The sequence below is a fragment of the Drosophila eugracilis genome, unplaced genomic scaffold (genome assembly GCF_018153835.1).
Source record: "Drosophila eugracilis isolate 14026-0451.02 unplaced genomic scaffold, ASM1815383v1 contig_2088, whole genome shotgun sequence".
Taxonomy (NCBI): Eukaryota; Metazoa; Arthropoda; class Insecta; order Diptera; family Drosophilidae; genus Drosophila; species Drosophila eugracilis.
In genome coordinates, this window is record NW_024572964.1 from 6,009,662 (window position 1) to 6,028,393 (window position 18,732).

The 18,732-nt window shown below is 42.6% G+C and overlaps 2 protein-coding genes across 3 annotated transcripts; both read left to right on the forward strand.

The window, feature by feature from the left end:
- The first annotated feature begins 12,816 nt into the window (after nt 1–12,816).
- Nucleotides 12,817–14,849, forward strand: LOC108107590 (luciferin 4-monooxygenase). 2 transcript variants are annotated; one of them, XM_017215152.2, is made up of 4 exons: nt 12,817–13,151; nt 13,207–13,718; nt 13,772–14,066; nt 14,119–14,199. In XM_017215152.2, the coding sequence occupies exons 1-4, from the start codon at nt 12,984–12,986 to the stop codon at nt 14,122–14,124; spliced, it is 981 nt and encodes a 326-aa protein (XP_017070641.1). In that variant the 5' UTR covers nt 12,817–12,983; the 3' UTR covers nt 14,125–14,199. The 2 variants fall into 2 exon arrangements, with proteins under 2 accessions (XP_017070641.1, XP_017070640.1); XM_017215151.2 differs by having other exon boundaries at nt 12,821–13,151; nt 13,772–14,849.
- Nucleotides 14,850–14,928: 79 nt separating this feature from the next.
- On the forward strand, nt 14,929–16,823 carry LOC108107618 (luciferin 4-monooxygenase-like). The gene is made up of 3 exons (XM_017215187.1): nt 14,929–15,167; nt 15,224–15,735; nt 15,793–16,823. The coding sequence occupies exons 1-3, from the start codon at nt 15,000–15,002 to the stop codon at nt 16,748–16,750; spliced, it is 1,638 nt and encodes a 545-aa protein (XP_017070676.1). The 5' UTR covers nt 14,929–14,999; the 3' UTR covers nt 16,751–16,823.
- Nucleotides 16,824–18,732: the final 1,909 nt, after the last annotated feature.

The following is an 18,732-nucleotide window of genomic DNA, read 5'->3' on the forward strand; positions in this document are numbered from 1 at the left end:
AAGTGAGGTGCTGGAATGGTAGTCGCCTAAGCGGAGCTGCTCAATCAGAATGTCACCGCAGTTGGCAACAAATGAGCAACAGGCCAAGTTCCCTAATTAATGAAGGTAGCCGCCTTATCGAGCGAGGACCACACACAGAGAACCAAAAATAAAAAAAAAAAACAACTGAAACCCACAGAGAGACAGGTTGATTTTCCTTGGCCAGTTAATAAATAAATGCAATCGAGTGAGAGTGAGTCATGTGTGGTTAAACCCCCGGTTAAATGCTTGGTTTTTGGGTCGCTAAGCTCTTTTGGAAAATGGCAGCTGCATAAGAGAGATGCACCTGCCCATTAGTCCTCGGTCCTCCCCAACTTGTTGTTTATTCGCATTCAAAAAGCCGCTTTATAATTTGAAAGAGCTTCACCTCCTTCTCCAGGACTAACTGCATTTAACAGTTGCACAGCTGGCAGGTTTAACTTTAAGGAGTGACATGCAATCGGCATCGGGTTAAAGGCAGTGCTGACTAATTTGAAGGTATTCCGTTCGGCTGTTAAGGGTGGATCCAATTGCCAAGGGGTTGGGTTAACCCTAATTGTATTAAGTTTTGGCCAAGACAACGTATTCTTACCAATTACACATCCATAAAGTTAAAAGACTCTGTAAAGATTCATTAAACTTCATTAAAGTACTTAATATATGGAAATTATCTAGCTGGTGAAATAAATTCTATATTTTATTATATTTTCTAATGGAATACATATCTTAAAGCTAAAATATCTAATACTTTCCTTATCCACTAGAGATTTACCAAACAGAAAACCTACCCAACATTCCTCAGCTTTCCCCAACATTCCCTTTCCTTTTTACCAACCTCTCACCTCGAATTCCTTAGCTGGAGATGCCCCTCACCCGACGACAAATTGTCTAATAGAAATGTCAGAACGAAATCTGTCCCAGAAACGTCGTCGGGCCAGTCATCTTTCTATTTGCCTAGCCCGGGTCCAAGTGAGTGGGGTTAAGACGACGTCTGCGTCTGTGGGGAACCGTGGCCAATGCCAATAAACAATAATTCCCATGACTGCCACTTCGGCGAGACGAACACAGCGACTTCCCAGACACTGCGTCGACTTCGGGCACAACAAAGACGGTGGTCTACTAGAGCCAGACCCACGGAGGCACCAACATCACTGGAAGTAGCAATAGCAATAGCAAAAGCAACAGCAGCACCAACATTACCACCACCAACAGCAACATCAACATCAACAAGCCAGCTAACAACAGGTGAGAGATCTTGGCTGTTTGCTGCCCCACCGAAGCTGGTTTTTGTTTCTACTTTACTTTACTTTAGTTTACGATCGTCATCATCAGCAGCAGCAACAGCAACAGCAACACTAGCAACAGCAACTGCAACACCAGCAACAGCAACATTTACTGCACACTTTCGCGACTTTGAATCCTACTCTCTAGTTTAGCCTTGGGTGTGAGGCTTTGAAGTAAACCAAAGTGAAGTGGAGTGAACTGAGCTTGATCTTGTCATTAAACGTGGCTAGCAATGATGGTGCCTTTGGCTGATTGGCCGGGTCTTCGAGCCACAAGTTGCATGACCGATTGCCACCTGTTCGCAGCAAGTTGCTTTATTGAAATTGCAGCTGTCGGCTACTGGTTTTTGCCTAGCATTTCCTAAATCAAATAGTTCACAATTTTTCCGTCCTTGAGGCAGTCAGTAAGGTAGCAAGGTAGCCAGCCAGGTAGCCCTCTGCAGGTATCCTAGTTCAATTCGATCCAATCAAAGCTCGTCATAGTAAATAACTTGTTATGGTGGAATATTTCAGTACCAGTGCTTAGTCAAGTTGACAGGCCTGGAAGCCTCGACTTGACTTGGCTTTGACTCGGACTCACTAAATATCTGTCTGCGGTATTTGTTGATAAGCATTCGCTGACCAAGGATGTCTGGTGGAGTATGAGGAACTTGGTAACACTGGGACTGGGCCTGAAACTGAAATGCCAGACAGCCGGCAGCGGAATATGAAACTGGTATGGGTATAAGTATCAGTATGAGTATGAGTACATCGTGATGCAGTTCGTCGCCTGGCTTTGTTATTACGCTCTAGACTGCACGGCGTCCCCCATTACGAGTCAGCCCTCTTTGGCATCTGGATGCTGGCTTATCTCACTTGGCTCAAGAAATGTCGCTAAATCGGTTATAGGCTGCACCATGGTACGGCTTATACACCGAATCTGACGTTTGCCGTGGAAATTATTTGAATTAGTCGAATGCCAGAGCAATTACTAAGCCATTCTGCAGCTCTGCATTGCAGAAAAGTTGGTGGCTAAAAGCAAGATCATTTGGCCAAGCAAGAACTGGAATAATAATGGTTGGCCGTAGAGACGTTAGAAGTTGGTAAAACTCTTAACAAATCTCTTATAATTATTCCAAAATTCTTAAAATCAGTTTCTTTTTTATATGTAGGTAGTAAAGAGAGAAAGAAACTTCGTTTCATTTTCCTTTCCTTCGATCCCCCAGGCAAATCAACAGCAAAGCAATATTGGTAACAGGCCAGTCAAGCTGGGAGCCCAATTGCCCACACACGCGCTGACTATTCAGGCCCTGTCCCGATGTCCACCGGTCTGGATACCCAATGCTCCTTCGCTGGAGAGCTCGCCAGACCAAGATCACATAACAATCTCCAACGTCACGTTAAAGATTTCACTTGAAGCTCGCGAAAAATCACCTGATGACTAAATTAAAGTGGCGCTGGTATGCTCTGGGCCTCCAAGTTAGCCAGCTCCCCGTTGGCCCCCGATCCTTGCCAGCTTGTGAACTAATTTCGTAAATTTTTCGAGCTGCTCTCATTCCATGGACAATGTTTCTTTTTGTTGCTTTTATTTTTTGTATTTTTTTGTGCTGTTCTTGGATGCTGGGCCATGGCTTTCAACCGGCTTTTTGGGCAGACGACTCACACACACTGGTGAATTTTTAATGAATTCCAATGAGAGCAGCGGCAGCGGCGGCGGTGGCGGCGGCGTTGGCCAAAATCGCGGTGTGCGGTCGCCTTCTCATGGATGCGCGTTGCGGACCCAATTGCAGCTCCCCAAGCTCCCAGTTTTCAGTTTCTTAGCTTCCAGCCTCCCATCCTTTGTGCCCCAAAAAAGGGGCAGGCGGGCGGGCGGTCACTTCACTTAACTTGCTGCGACTGCGATTTGGTTAGTTAGTTGGACAACGCGGTGCGGTCGACGTCGACGTCGCTGCATTTTGTGCGCCTTGTTAAGAATTTCATTAAAAATGAAGACCTGAGACCCAGAAGAATGCCTCTTACTTGGTGTGCGAGTGTGTATGATATGTGTGTGTGTGTGTGAGAGTGTGTTTGCCCCAGCAGGCTGAGACCAAAAAATGTAGTTGTTGTCGCTTTTTGTTAGCCTGCCACCGTGTAGGTAGTGCGCCGGCGTTGAGCCACCACCCCCTCTCTCGTGCCATGCCATTCCTCCCGAAGCCTGAACTTGCATATCTGCAAGACAATCAACAGCAGAAGCAACTCCAAGTGGAGCTCACCCAGTGGCGCTCAGTGGCCACAGAAACAGATACTCCTCTGGCAGTGCCACCAGCGCAGTCCCAGTCACAGTCACAACAACTACCAAGCACTGAGAGAAAAAATTGACTGACAAATATGTTAAACTACCTTTGATCCTAAGGAAACCTCCAAGCTTTTAGGGATTTTAAACTTTTATGACTACTGATCTGAAAATGGCAGAAATATCAGTTTCCACTATAAGAAATCTTAATATCTTTTTCTCAGTGCATTGAGTTCTGCCTACTGCACCTCCTCCCACCACCAAACTCCCTGCTTGTGGCCAGCGAATCTTCGTTTTTGGGTGCAACGAAACATTTTTAATTGGTTTTGTTTCATTTTGCGCCGCCACAGTCCCGGACAGACTGACCCGCCACAGTGGCTAGCGTTTTGCTGGGTTTTCGGCCCGGCCATTGTCTCTCTCCACGCGGGCTAAAACTCAGATTCAGACTTGGGGCTCAGACGGCAGAAATTGACGAACTGCCTTAAATAAGCAACTCAAGGTTGGCTGCCAGTTTTCCCTGAAGACTCCACGCAAACACGGACTGATGGTCGTACTCGAACTCCGACTGCCAGTCGATCGGTGGCCACATCAAGTCAACAAAAGATTGAAAACTCAATATAGCACCGACGAATGGGGCAGGCCCAATGATGGGATGGATATGGGTATGGGTATTGGGATGGTCTTGGATATGGGCTTGGGTATGGCTATGGCTACGGCTATGGCTATGGCTGTGGCTATGGGAATGGTAATGGTAATGGGGGAGAGACGCGCCAGGGACAGACACGCAAAACGTTGGCCAGTTCAAATCCCAAAATTGGCAATTTATCCTTTATGAACTTACAAAATAGCCGCCGTTTATACCAAAACAAGTTAATTCGTCCGGGAGTCGGAGCCGCTTGCTTGGAAGTTGGCACTGGGAGCTGCAAGTTGGAACTTGGAAGCATTTGCAGAAACAGAAACCGAAACAGTCACAGACACAGACGATGCCTTGGGAAGCAGTGGGCACTTGGAAAAAACTTCAAAACTATAACGATTTGCATTTGCATTTAGGCAAGTGATCTTTTTTATAACTTAAATATGCTTTTGAATAGAGAAAATGCTTTGTGTTTAAAATGAAGAGATATTGTAGAGATGAACTGATTAAAGCTTAAAATGGAGAGCTTCAGCTTTTTTCCAGTGTAAGGACCATGGCTTGCTGACGATGACGAAGGGCCGCCAAGAAAACAATGAAGCCAACACAGACGGACGAATTGGAAGGAGCCAGGTGGATGAAGAGAAGGAGGAGTGGAATGGCCAGGAGCTGCGCAGGCGGCGATGGCGGCGCATTAAAGGCCTCAGCCAAACCGAAAATGCAACGCTCTATGGATTCGATCGCAGTTGGCCGCTGCCGCCGAGCATGGCTTTAAATAGATGTGCCCAAGTTTAGACAATAAAGCCATAATTGTGCATAAGTGCGCTACACGTAGACGTGAGCGAAAAGGACGACTGTCTTCGGGGGAGGACAACAAAAGGGATGGCGGTGCCAGCCAAATTTGTTAAGGTTCCCACAGTCGCCAAATAAATAAGGAAAATCAAATTTAAAAATTTGTAAATGCAAAAATCTCTTAACTGGCAATAAGATTTTCATTTTTAAAGCACTGAGTCCAACTAGTAAATACTAATCCTTAAATATTAGCAAGCAGGCAAGGCCAAAGAAACATACTTCTTAAAAGTATGCTATAAAATTGTTTACAAATTTTTCAATGATAATGAAAAAGGAAAACTTAAATACTTGTTAAACATAAACCAAATTCTTGAATAAACATATCTATGAAATATTTTTAATGTCTTCTTAACATGAATAGAATGTAGTAGGGATAGTTTACTGTAGAACTTTAGACCGATCATTAATTATTCAGTAAAAACAACTTGATTAAATTCCTCGCAGTTTTACTTTCAACTCCCCCTACTAAGAATAACTCTCCATTTTAGATTTTGTTACCCTTCCCCTTGTGTTGTCTCTTTTGGGGCGTCAAAATCAGTTGCAAGTTTATGGACACCGCCTGGCTGAACTATCAGTCCACCCGATCTTTATTTGCCATTATGCTCGACTGCACTTGGACGGCGTGTCATTTGCCGAGTTCCAAGTGCCCTCCCCATCTCCTCCATTTCCCACCCTTTGATACCCCTGGGCAACAGATGCAGTGCTCCCATGGCGACTGCCTGGCTAATTGCACACAAATCTGTTAAGGCAATTGGCAAGCCAGGTATATATATATAGGTAGGTGTGCCGCTTCCAGTACCACCAGCTGATGATGATCGGTACTGGCCGGGGCCAATCAGCGACGGCAGCGACAGGTGCCACACGAAAGCGCCAAAAAGGCAGACTAGAACACGACATGCTCCCAGCTACCAGTCGATCCCATCCAAGTAGATCCCATACCATCCAGATCTGCAGACTTATAACCAGACTGCAGGCAGACACAACATGAAACAGTCCGCACTGTGGCAGTCACAGCAAGAGTCGCGGTTTCAGCTATGATAATGTATATTTTATGAGTTAATTTCAAGTGCTGCCTGTTTGCTGGCAACGTGAAGATCGCGTGTTGCACATACAGTAGAGCCTGGCTGTGATACTGCCGCATGTTGCGTTGGCCCATCCAGCTGGGATCCCAGAGCCATGCGCTCATCACGCTTCACAAATTCGCAGCTTGGGCAGACGCTCATAATTCTCAGGGCCTCCTAACAAGATCGGGGACTTTGGGGGGTAAAACCTTGCCAGGTTTTAGGTCTCAGATCTCAGGTCCCACATCCACATCCACATCCACATCCTCAGATTCGCGGCTGCTTTGTTGCGGTCTGTTTTCGGTTTGTCTGGCCATTTCGCTTCGCTTTCGGCTCAACATCAGCTCCAACTGCGAATGCGACTGTGCAACAGCACACAGCACTCGCTGCGATTCCGATTGCGACGACTACGACGACGACGACTCCGACGACGACTCCTCCAATTCGCACTTTGGTTAAATTAGTTGCGGTCTGGGAAGTTTGGCCACCATAATTTCCCGTGGCGTTTGCCGACCCGACAAACTCCAACACTCCACTTAACAAGCCGACAGACGCCGCAGTTTCTGCTGATTGAAGCCGCCTGCATCAACAACATCAACGCCATCTCCATCGCCATCTCAGATCTTCATCGGTGTGTAGATGTTTGTTGCTGGTGTGGCAGTCCGTGTGCCTGCGACTGTGCCTTTTGGTGTTGCTCACGTTTCGCTGGCCCCGAAAATTGCAGCAGCTAAAGGATTAACCTCAAATTTCTGCTGGCGGTGTTTGGCTTTCAACGCTTAATTGGTTGTGAAATCATCATTATCACATGGCCGACGGTTTGGCGTTGGCGTTGTTAACTTACCTCTCATCTTCATCTTCAACTTGATCTCCAATGTCCAATGTTGTTGTCGTTATTGTTGTTGCTGATGATTGTTTATTAAGCAGCGCCAGCAAAAGCTGCGTGTCCTGCCATCTGTCCATCGTTCAGACTCCAGATCAGATCGGTCCATCCATCCAGTCTTTGCCATATAATTTGCGCATGATTCATTTATGATTGAGAGCTGACTTCGACTTGTTTATACAAAACCCGTCAGCGTCGGCATCAGATGCGATGATGTCTATCCCAGCAGCAATACAACAACAACAACACCAACAGCAGCAACAGCAGAAGCAGCAGCAAATTATAGGCCAAGACCACCAAAGCGTTAACTGAAATATTTAGCGAGTTTGTTTCTTTGATTTCCAGGAAGCCTCTCGGGCCCAGTCAAATGAGCGCCGCCGCTCTTTAATTAAGCTCCTCGGCACCGACTTGGCCGCCAGCAGGAAGTGCATTTTATCCATCCCACCCCAACCCATTTCAAAAAAGAAAAAAAAAAATGTTAAAAAAAAAAAGAAATACAACTGAAATGGCCGGCGAACTCAGCGAAGCGTTGACATGAGTTCACCTCTGGGTAGCTGCTCCTGCCGCCCACAACTACACTGGAAACTATGTTTCCTGGTTAGCATTTGCATAAAATTTGAATAAACTTCACTGCCCCTTAAAGACTTTCTTGCAGTTTCAGAAAGGGTAGTACCTTTAACCAGTGTTTCCCAAAAATCTGACAGCAAGATCTTTTCTTTTTACTAGGACCATTCCTACTCCTTTTTTCCCAGTGTTGACCTGCAAGCAAGTACCTTTCTGACATGCCAATCGCCCAATCGTAATAAGACACAACAGGAGGGTTGCCAAAAATGGTACGCTCCGATTTTGGCCCCAAAAAGCAATAACAACAACAACAGCGGCAGCAACATCTTCGACGACAGCGGCTGCCCAACATTAATCATAAATTACCAGGTCGTTGAGTTGGCCAAGAAGTCAAGTTAGGGATAGAGTGGCAAGCGGGTTGAAGGAGGGCCAACATCGGAGTAGAGACGCCCCAACGTGTGGCGAGGTGTTCGCTGTGCGCGTTTATAAATTTTGCCAAGCGCCAGGCCAACTCTTTTTCGGCCCAGACCGAACAGACAGACTCTGGGCAAAAGAGCAAGAGCAAAAGAAATGATCATCTTCATCATTGCCGACCCGGCCACGTACTAAAAAATGTGAGATATGGCGGCAGCAGGCCAAGGTTATAATTGGCCCAAAGCGGGCCCAAAACGAACGAGAGGAGCAGCTCATAAAGCAGCGAGAGGAGGCGGTAACGTACAAGCATCCAAGCAGCCAAGCAACCAAGCAGCAAAGAAACCCAGAAACCAGGCCTAAGTCAAGCTGAGATGATGGCCAGGATGCCCAATGCCCGATGCCCTATGCCCACAGTGATGCGCACGTGCTTAACCTCTGACTTTGTTTCCGACCATCATCATCATCAGACAGCCAGCCAACCAGCCAGCCAGCTCCGGCGGCAGCTTCTTCAAGTAGTAGCCTGGCGATTAGCCGCGGATTGTTGTTTACTGGGAACCGACGAGGAGCAGAGGCCGTGAGAGGTTGTTTATGGCCCGCCCAAGGCACGCCCACTTGATGGGGAGGAGGAAGGAGGCAGAAGCCCGATGCCTTCACAGATTAAAGGTGTATTCGGTATTACTTTTAGCTCGGGTTAAAGGGATACGAGCTGGGCAGTTGGGCGGTCATGGGTTTATTACAAATATGGACAGGAAGATTATTTGTCTAATTATTAGCAGTAAGTGATTAATTCTTAAAAAGGAGATTTAAGTTTAGTTTCTTAATATTATAAAGATGCTATTTAAGCTGGAAGTAAGCTTTAATCAAAAGGATAATTAAAGAGGCATCTACAGTGTTTTAACTTTAGTTAAAGTTTCACGTAGTTCCTGCCTAAGTGTAATTGATTTCATAACATCTAATATTGCTATCCCGTAGATACTTTTCCACTTGACTTCCCCTCCAATATTACTGCATCAATTTCTCATGCATTCTAATAAGGAAGTAACTTGCACATGAAACCGTATTTAACTATTTCAGGCCGAGGTGCCGCTGCATATTTTCCAAGTCAGTGAACTCCAAAGACATCTTTTTTAGTAGAAAAGGAGCTAAGGCCTTCCACCCACGCACCTCGCCAAAGGACATTGTGCAGGATCCATCCTCGGCAGACTGCGCAATCTATTCTGCGAGCCGTTGACAGGCATTTGTAATGCACATTCCAGGAATGAAGAGCAGCGGTCATGGCGCAGTGACCAGTGGCGGGCAGCCAAAGGACAGTTCGCAGGACAACGTCGCCTTTCTGGCTGCGAGCCAAGCGTATTTACTGCATATTTACAGGGCAGCTCATAAAAAAGAGGAACAAGTGAAGTAATGTGACCGCTTTAATTGCGCCACAAACTGCACTGAAAATTGAATTTAAAAGAAGGAAATTGCTGACATGGATCGAAGGAAAAGAAGATGGCAAGGGAACATTTTCAATCTGTTCTTTTCATAAATACGCAAATTTGTCCATTGAGGCGGATGCAAATATTTTGCCAAGACACTTCCATTTAACCGTGCCATCCATTTCTCCTAACCACATAAAAATGCCAGCATAGCCAAAGTGCAGAGAAAAATCACTGAAACTGTCTCCCTACCAGCAAGGATACAACATCATCATTATCATCATCATCAGCAGCAGGAGGAGCAGCAGCAGCAGCAGCAAGGATAACGGATAACAATACTGCGTTTGTGGGATTGTCTGTGCACTTGTAGCCGACTTACAGGAACCGCGGCGCCAAAAACTACTAAAAATAAAAGTTTTCATTTTGTCTATTTGTTTCCTGTCGCCTTGTCCCAGTCCCGTGTCCCCATACTTTGGCGACATTTCTCGCTTTCCGCCGGCAACATAAACATACAAGTTGCCATAAAGACAGGTTGTTTTAGATCCCAGCAGTTGGCGTAAATCCGAAAAACTACATTTTTATCCTCAGCGAGGTGAAATAATTTTAAAGATATTAAAAGAAAAGAAAAATAAAAGAAAATTTTGAAAATTTAGTTTTATTCTAAGAAAGTTTGTATGTATAAAAATCATAAGGTTATTCCTCGATATTTAAATAAAATGATGTTTATATCAAACATTTATTTAAAATTACTTAACAAACAAAATTATTTAAAAATGTTTTCTATTAAATGTATTTTGTAATTTTTTCTAAAAATTATAAAAAAATTAAATATTCACCAAGGTGCATTTGAACTCATGACCACTAAATTTGTAAACAGACGCACTAGATGAGTGCACCAACGAATGACTCGCGGCGCCCAGCACAAACACATATATTATAACTGTACCACGCTTTCTGTCCTTAACATATCTTTCATAGCTGACAGATACTAAAAGATACAAAACATAACATGTAAAGCAGATGGCGCCAATATATAAGAGAAAGTTACGCCAATGTCCGCATGTAGGCGCTTAACAACTTCTAGTTCCATTGTTGCCGGAACCATCCTTATATTCATCATTTAAAATGCAAAATTTTATTAACATACTTTTTGGCTGAGTTCCCTCACCATTACAAAGCCAGTATTGGTCCGAATACGGAATGCCATATCTCGTTGAGTTTGTTTTTTAATTTGCAGTAAAACTGTATTCACAGCTTAAAATGTCAAATTTTTGGCATTTTTTCAAAAAATGATGATGTTACCCCTTATCGAATATGCGAAGATTGGTTAGTCAGATTTTCCCCTCAAAGTCAGTGGGCTATACCCATAACTTGGCCAATATTGGTCCGAATACGGAATGCCATATCTCGTTGAGTTTGTTTTTTAATTTGCAGTAAAACTGTATTCACAGCTTAAAATGTCAAATTTTCGGGATTTTTTTCAAAAAAATAATGATGATGTTACCCCTTATCGAATATGCGAAGATTGGTTAGTCAGATTTTCCCCTCAAAGTCAGTGGGCTATACCCATAACTTGGCCAATATTGGTCCGAATACGGAATGCCATATCTCGTTGAGTTTGTTTTTTAATTTGCAGTAAAACTGTATTCACAGCTTAAAATGTCAAATTTTTGGCATTTTTTCAAAAAATGATGATGTTACCCCTTATCGAATATGCGAAGATTGGTTAGTCAGATTTTCCCCTCAAAGTCAGTGGGCTATACCCATAACTTGGCCAATATTGGTCCGAATACGGAATGCCATATCTCGTTGAGTTTGTTTTTTAATTTGCAGTAAAACTGTATTCACAGCTTAAAATGTCAAATTTTCGGGATTTTTTTCAAAAAATGATGATGTTACCCCTTATCGAATATGCGAAGATTGGTTAGTCAGATTTTCCCCTCAAAGTCAGTGGGCTATACCCATAACTTGGCCAATATTGGTCCGAATACGGAATGCCATATCTCGTTCAGCTCGTTTTCTCATTTCTAGTCGAACTGCAGAACTAGTTTTGTACAAAGCGAATATCTAGTATTGGAAAACAGATTTTCCGCAAATCCTTTAAGCCTCATACATTTTAGTAGAATATCAGGTAAGTTTGAGCACCGAAACTTCACAATCCCTTGCGGATGCAATTTAGAATTAATTATGCGAGGCTTGCTTGCCACTTGGCTGAAAACTTTTTGGGGCAGAGCAGAGAATTGCCGACACAGCCACGACTTCGGAACCAGCTTGTGCTGAGGTTACAAATTCTCATATGTCGCCACACACAGGACGAAAAGTGATGGACACAAGGACATTTCGGGCGAGGAGTTGACACAAGAGCATTTAACGCTTCAGCACGTTTTCAATTCAATTTCCACATCTAGAAGGCAGCGCCAAGGAAGCTGAGGCGTTGAAGCGTGCGAAAACTTAAGCAGACGCACCGAGCATGACAAACGAGGTTAAGGACAATGCCGGCAGGATAATGATAATGAAACCGAATTATGGGCGCTTCAAGACGGTGGGTGTGGCCAGGAAACAAAAATAAAAGATGGAGGAAACCAGTGCTTAATGAAGATGCCTGCAATGGGGCAGCCTTGCAATAAATCAACAAGTTACGCGTAAAGGGCTACTGTTGCCCTATCCTTTGTATCTTTTACATAGCAAGATACTCGGCCATATTTGTGCGCCGAAACAATAAGTGAACCGCTTAAAAATGCATAAATCAAAAGGCGGCAAAGGCGCAAAACGCAGCCAAGGGAACTGAAACAAAAGCGAAGCGAGAAGCAACTGTCAAAATGATAATCGCCAACAACTGTTGAGGCTGTCTTTGGCCGTATGACAAATGTTGTCGACTCGTAAAGGGGCTGTTCCCAAAAGCACCCACCACGCACTAACCAAAATCAATGTTTGAAAAACACATTTTACTTATTAGTTCCCTTTTGTTTGAGGAGGACAGACAGAAGACATCATAATGGTACAGAGCAGAACTGAACGATTCCAATGCCCATGCCGGCCGATCCATCCATGTCGGTCATAATCATAAAAACAAATTCAAAACGCAGAAGCTAAACTCGTGACAGGACATTCCCCCAATCGTCAACCCCTTAATCCACTTGTTTCCCTAACCCATAATCCTCTCTTTGACTGCTGCTTATTATCATAATCTTATTGGTGGTGGTGGCAGAGTATTCCATATAGCACAGCTGACCATTTGCTAAAACAATTTGCGATATCTTTTTGAGTATTTTGTTATGGGATGAAATCACGAAAGAGGATTATTACAGGGGGATGAGTACAGTCTTGGCAATTAATCATTGTTTAAGTAAACATAAATAGTGAGTTTGATAGGTACAGCAACAGTGTTATCGAAATTGATGGGTTGACTAAGCGATAAATGTTTTTATTTGTTATGGAATACTTTTAATAATGAGATAAGATGCCATCACTGATGAACTTAGTAAGACCATATTTGCAGAGTTCTTTCGCTTTTCTCTCTTGCCTTTCGTTTCTAAGTCCAAAGTTCAAAAAAGCTACTACAGTTAAGAAAATCATCAACAATAATTTAAATTAAAATAGTCTTTAGAAATATGGGTGAACTTCAAGCAGGCGTATCGCCTTTCAAGACGAAAAACACTTATGATGATAATCTCAAGGTCTGGAGTGGTGGCGAAGGGCGGAGCTTATTCTCCCCGGATCTGTCCATCGGAGAGATTATCTTCCGGCAAATGGAACTTCATCCGAATCTTACTGCACAGGTATGTCTTAAGTTTATTAAAAATTATTAATTCTAAATTTAAACGAGAACTTCAGATCTCAGTTACGGAGGGCACAGTGCTGACCTGGGAAGAACTGCATATGAACGCCATGCGAATTGCCAGTTATATGCGGGAATTCGGTTTGGAGCAAGGTGACTTTGTTGGAATAGTTGGCAGGCTAACCACTCACTTGACGGCTCTGGCTTATGCCTGTTTCTTCAATGGAACCCCATATCATGCGCTTCATACTACGTACGAAAAGTCATGCATCGAAAGGCTATTCGGAATTACTACGCCAAGACTGATCTTTTGCGATGGAGATGACTATGAAAAGGTCAAAGAAGCTTCAAAAAACCTTCAGGTACGGATAGTTACCATGCGGAATCATCCAAAAGGATCACTTACGATCCATGACATCTTGAACACATCCGTGGTCCAGAACTTTAAACCAGTCCGTTTGAAAGATGGCACTGATCAAATACTGGCCGTTCTCAGTTCTTCCGGGACTTCGGGACTTTCAAAGGCAGTCACCACCAGCAATAGTCACCAGATTATTGGAAACTTTCTGTAAATATAATAATCAAAATTAGGCAAACTTTTTACAATTTGACACTTTTCAGTCCCGTGAACAGTTCAATGGTTAGCTATAACCCAAACACATTAGATTGGGCATCGGGAATCCAAATGACCATCAATGGTGCAGTGTTTAGCATGACGAGCGTTATTGCAGACACCGACTTCGATCCTGGTTTTTTGTGTGGCCTCATTAAAGAGTATAAAATTTCCGTAGTCTTCATAAGTTCTTGCCAGTTGGCTATGCTGGCCAACTGTCCTGAATTCGAATTGGCTGACTTTTCTTCTGTAAAGTACTTCTTTTACGGTGGATCAAACTGTTCATTGGATGCCCAGCACAAAGTACGTAGTCGTCTTCGCCCCGACTGCTTTATTTTTAGTTATACTCTAACAGAGTTAAACGGTCCCGGATGCTTAAACTTTAACTTCGATGAGAAACCCAACTCAGTGGGTCGTCCGGTTATGGGCATTAAAGTAAAGATAATCGACGAACAGGGCAAGGCTCAAGGACCTAATATTGTTGGTGAGATCTGTTTAACTCATGGCCGGAAATGGTGCGGTTACTATAAGAATCCAGAGGAAACTAGAAGGATGCAGGACACCGAGAATTGGTTTCACACTGGAGATTTAGGTTACATGGACGATGACGGATATCTCTTTATTATTGATCGACTAAAGGACATGCTAAAGTATCATACAATTATGTATTATCCCAGCGAGATAGAAAATGTAATCGCTGAAATGCCAAATGTAGTTGAAGCTTGTGTCTTTGGCATTTGGGATCCAGTGAATGGAGACAAGGCAGCTGCTTCAGTGGTCAAGAAACCTGGAACCCTACTCGAGGCCCAGGACGTTGTAAACTACGTAAAGAAACGTATCACTGCGAAGTTTAAGCAATTAAATGGAGGAGCTTTAATCGTGGATCACATAGTTAACAGTGGTAATAGAAAAGCAAATAGAGCAGCTACCAAGGCTGAATTTTTAAAAACTATGGAAAATAATAATTTGTAGACCATTTTAATGTTTTGCATGTCTAAATTAATTTATGATTTTATGTATTGTAACTAAATATGTATTTGTTTAAAAGCTGAAAATAAATTTGTTAAGAAATTGTTCTATAAATCATTTCAACTTAGAAAACTACTCGCAATATTTTTTGCAGGTATCGATTACAAAATATTAATTACAGCTGATCTTCCGATAAGCGCATTATTATATAATTGCGTATTGTATGGTTGAAAACATTTTAAGTTCGTTTTTGTTAATTTTTTAAATATGTGTGATGTAATAGACAGTTATAAGCCTTTTAAGGCTGAAATCACGTATGATGATGACCTCAAGATCTGGAGTGGCGGCGAAAGGCAGAGTTTATTCTCGCCAGACTTGTCCATCGGAGAGATTATCTTTCAGGAAATGGAACGCCACCCAAAACACATAGCCCAGGTTCGTTTTTGCGGTCTCCTTAAGTCAAACTTATATATTTTCATTTAAACCTTAAGATTTCTGTTACGGAGAATATTGAGTTGAAACGAGAAGAGCTTCTTATGAACGCGAAGCGAGTGGCAAGTTACATGAGGCAAATTGGATTGACGCAGGATGATATCGTGGGCATCATGGGCAGGTACACCGCGCACTTGACAGCTGTGGCATATGCCTGTTTCTTCAATGGAACACCTTTTCACGCCCTTCACAATGCCTTCGAAGAGTCAACAATCGAGCATCTTTTCGGAATCACCAAACCACGACTGATCTTTTGCGATGGAGATGAGCATGAAAAGGTTAAAGTAGCTACAAGAAACCTTCAGGTAAAGATAGTTACCATGCGGAATCATCCAAAGGGATCTCTGAGGATCCAGGATATTATGACCACTCCCGTGGTAGAGAACTTTAAGCCAATCCGTTTAAAAAGTGGTAATGATCAAACCTTGGCCATACTTAGTTCTTCGGGCACCACTGGGTGTTCCAAAGCCGTCACCATCAGCAATAGTCATCAGATTATTTTGAACACTTTGTAAATATATTAATCTGAGTTATGCTTCCAAATCTAATTTGTATATTTATTTTTCAGTCCCATGAAAAACTCAATAGTTCAATATACCACAAGCACTCTGGATTGGCTCTCTGGTCTAATGGTAACCATTGTCACAGGAGTATATAGTATAACTAGCATTATTGCAGACAGTGACTTCGATCCTGGACTTTTGTGCAAGATAATTAAGGAGTATAAGATTTCGATGTTGGTTTTAAATACTTCCAACATGGCCAAGTTTGCTAATTGTCGAGAATTCGAAGCCGCTGACCTAACTTCACTAAAGTACCTCTTTTATGGAGGATCAAACTGTTCTCTAGGAGTTCAGCAAAGAGTCCGTAGTCGTTCAAACTGCAATTGTTTACATTTTTGTTATTCTCTATCAGAGTTAAATTCCGCTGGATGCGTAAACTATAACTTTGATGCGAAGCCCAATTCAGTGGGTCGTCCTGTTAGTGGTATCAAGGTAAAAATCATCAACGAACACGGCGAGGCTCAAGGTCCCGATAACGTAGGGGAAATCTGCTTTAAAAATAATCAAAAATGGTCTGGCTACTATAGAAATCCTGAGGAAAGTAAGATAATTCAGGACTCCGATAACTGGTTTCACTCTGGAGACCTAGGCTACATGGATGAGGACGGATATTTATTTGTTATCGATCGTTTGAAGGATATGCTGAAGTACCAGAACATAATGTATTACCCGAGTGAGATTGAAAAGGTCATCACTGAAATGCCGAATGTAGTGGAAGCTGTTGTTTTTGGCATTTGGAACCCAGAGGTTGGCGAAGAGGCAGCAGCCTCAGTGGTCAGGAAACCTGGCACACAATTAGAAGCCCAGGATGTTGTAGACTTCGTAAAGAAACGTCTAACCAGCAAATACAAACAGCTAAATGGAGGAGTTTTAATTGTGGATCACATCACTGAAAGTAAAGATAGAAAAATAAACAGATCTGCAGCCAAAGAGCACTTCTTAAACAATTTTAACAATAATTAGAATGTGAGAGCAAACTAGTGTGTATCTAAAGCAGGAACAGTTCTGCAAATAATAAACTAATATTTATTACCTATTACAAATGTGTCCTAGAACAGAAATATTAAATCAGAACACATTCGTTCATTAAATCTACACTAGCAACTTACAGCAAGATGAACTTCCCCCTACATTCCACCCAACCAACCCCTTGTAGGAAAAACTTCAGGCTATTAAAATATGCGCATATGTAATAAGTAAACCACTAAACTGGCACCAATGAATAGCTACCCAAAAACGAATCAACCACTTAGCACCCAATTGAAAAGTGTGACCCAGTTTAAAAGGAGTTTTAAAAGAAGATTTGGCAAACGCTTAATGTAATTGCCAAGGTCCATTTGCGGCAAAAACATTTCGACATATGAGGAATATGCGAATGCTTTTATAGGATCCAAGCACATATGGGAGAATCCTTCGTAATGGATGCATTAATTCCGCGCTAATGTTGCAAATATATCTGCAAAGCTGGAAGAGCAGGCCGAAAATAGTGACAACAATGAAAACTAAGCTCATAAATTTCCATGACAATGGAATTATGCTCTAATCCACCCCGAAAAGTTATTGAACTCTCTCCGGCAGAAATCGAAGCCACAAGCGTAAATCTTGCCTGCCTGTCATAAATTTCCTTGTTTTCGCATTCGATTTTGGTTTTTCGATTCGAATGGAATGGAATATTATTTATACGCATGAAATCGCAATTTTAATTCAATTAGCCCGAGCAGGAATACTACAAATGATTACCAATTTTATTTCTTTTCCATTTCTTTTCTTTTTAACAATTATTCCTCGTTTAAGGCAGACTTCGAGAGTAAATGTAGAGTAAATTTATTCCGCATGATTAATTCAAGATTCGATTTTGAAAATCAACAGCAAAAGGAAGGTGGGTGGCCCCAAAAATACTAAAAGCTGAACAAAGTAAAATATTTGTTCAAGGTGTTTGAACTCGAAGAGCTGGCAAACGAAATCAAAGAAACGACGTCATTACATATGATAATGCAGACGAATTGGCAGCAGAAAGAACTAATGTTATGAAAATTCGATGAGCAGTCGGGGCAGAGAAATTATAGATTGTTTATTGGAGCGAAGGAAAAGCGTTGAATTACAATATTTAAGGGCTCAAACTTTGGGTCTATATTCTGAAAGAAAATTCTATGATTTACCCAAATTTCAGTTTATAAAATAAGTTTGAAGAAAGATATAATCTGTTTAAGGGTTAAAATATAAATCTAGAAAAACTAATCAAAGATAAGCCAAATCATTAGCTGATCTAAATGAAGCGCTTTTCGAGATCCGTATCAAATTAATGGCATCCCAGGTCATACTCCATAGAAATCCAAAACATAGATCAATCTTAAGCAAAGTCAATTGGGAATTTAGCTGAAACCGCAACTGATCGAAGGACGGTTGAGTGGGTACATCTTCCCAAAGGTACCAGCATATGCTGATGCCACATTAGATCGACGACTCACTTGTCAGTCTGTTGGGTAGGATGGCACCAGTTTTGTGATGGTTATCACCCGACAATGGACCAGTTCCAATCAGAGAGTCAAAGAGCGAAAAGCACTCAGGGGAACTGGAAACCGGGAACTCACAACTCATAACTAACAACTGGGAACTGGGAACTGGAGAATCCCGCGGCGCAGCGATGTTCTCCGCGCATATGTCAGCATTTTTTCCAAATTGGAATCGAAAAATGCTGCACTAACAGCATTTTGTGGTTTTCAGCATAATTAAAGGCAGACGGAGAACCCCCGGCAAACGCCCCGGACAGATCGTAAACGTCGAAAAACGTAAGGTGTCGTCCGGACGGGGTTGCGAATGGGATTCATGAGGAGTGGTTGCAATTGGGATTGGGACTAGGAGTTTTCGGCGAGTTAACAAAGCCATCAATGGACCATAAACTAAACACTTTTTAAATGCTGAGCGGGGGCTGGGCAAAGGACCTC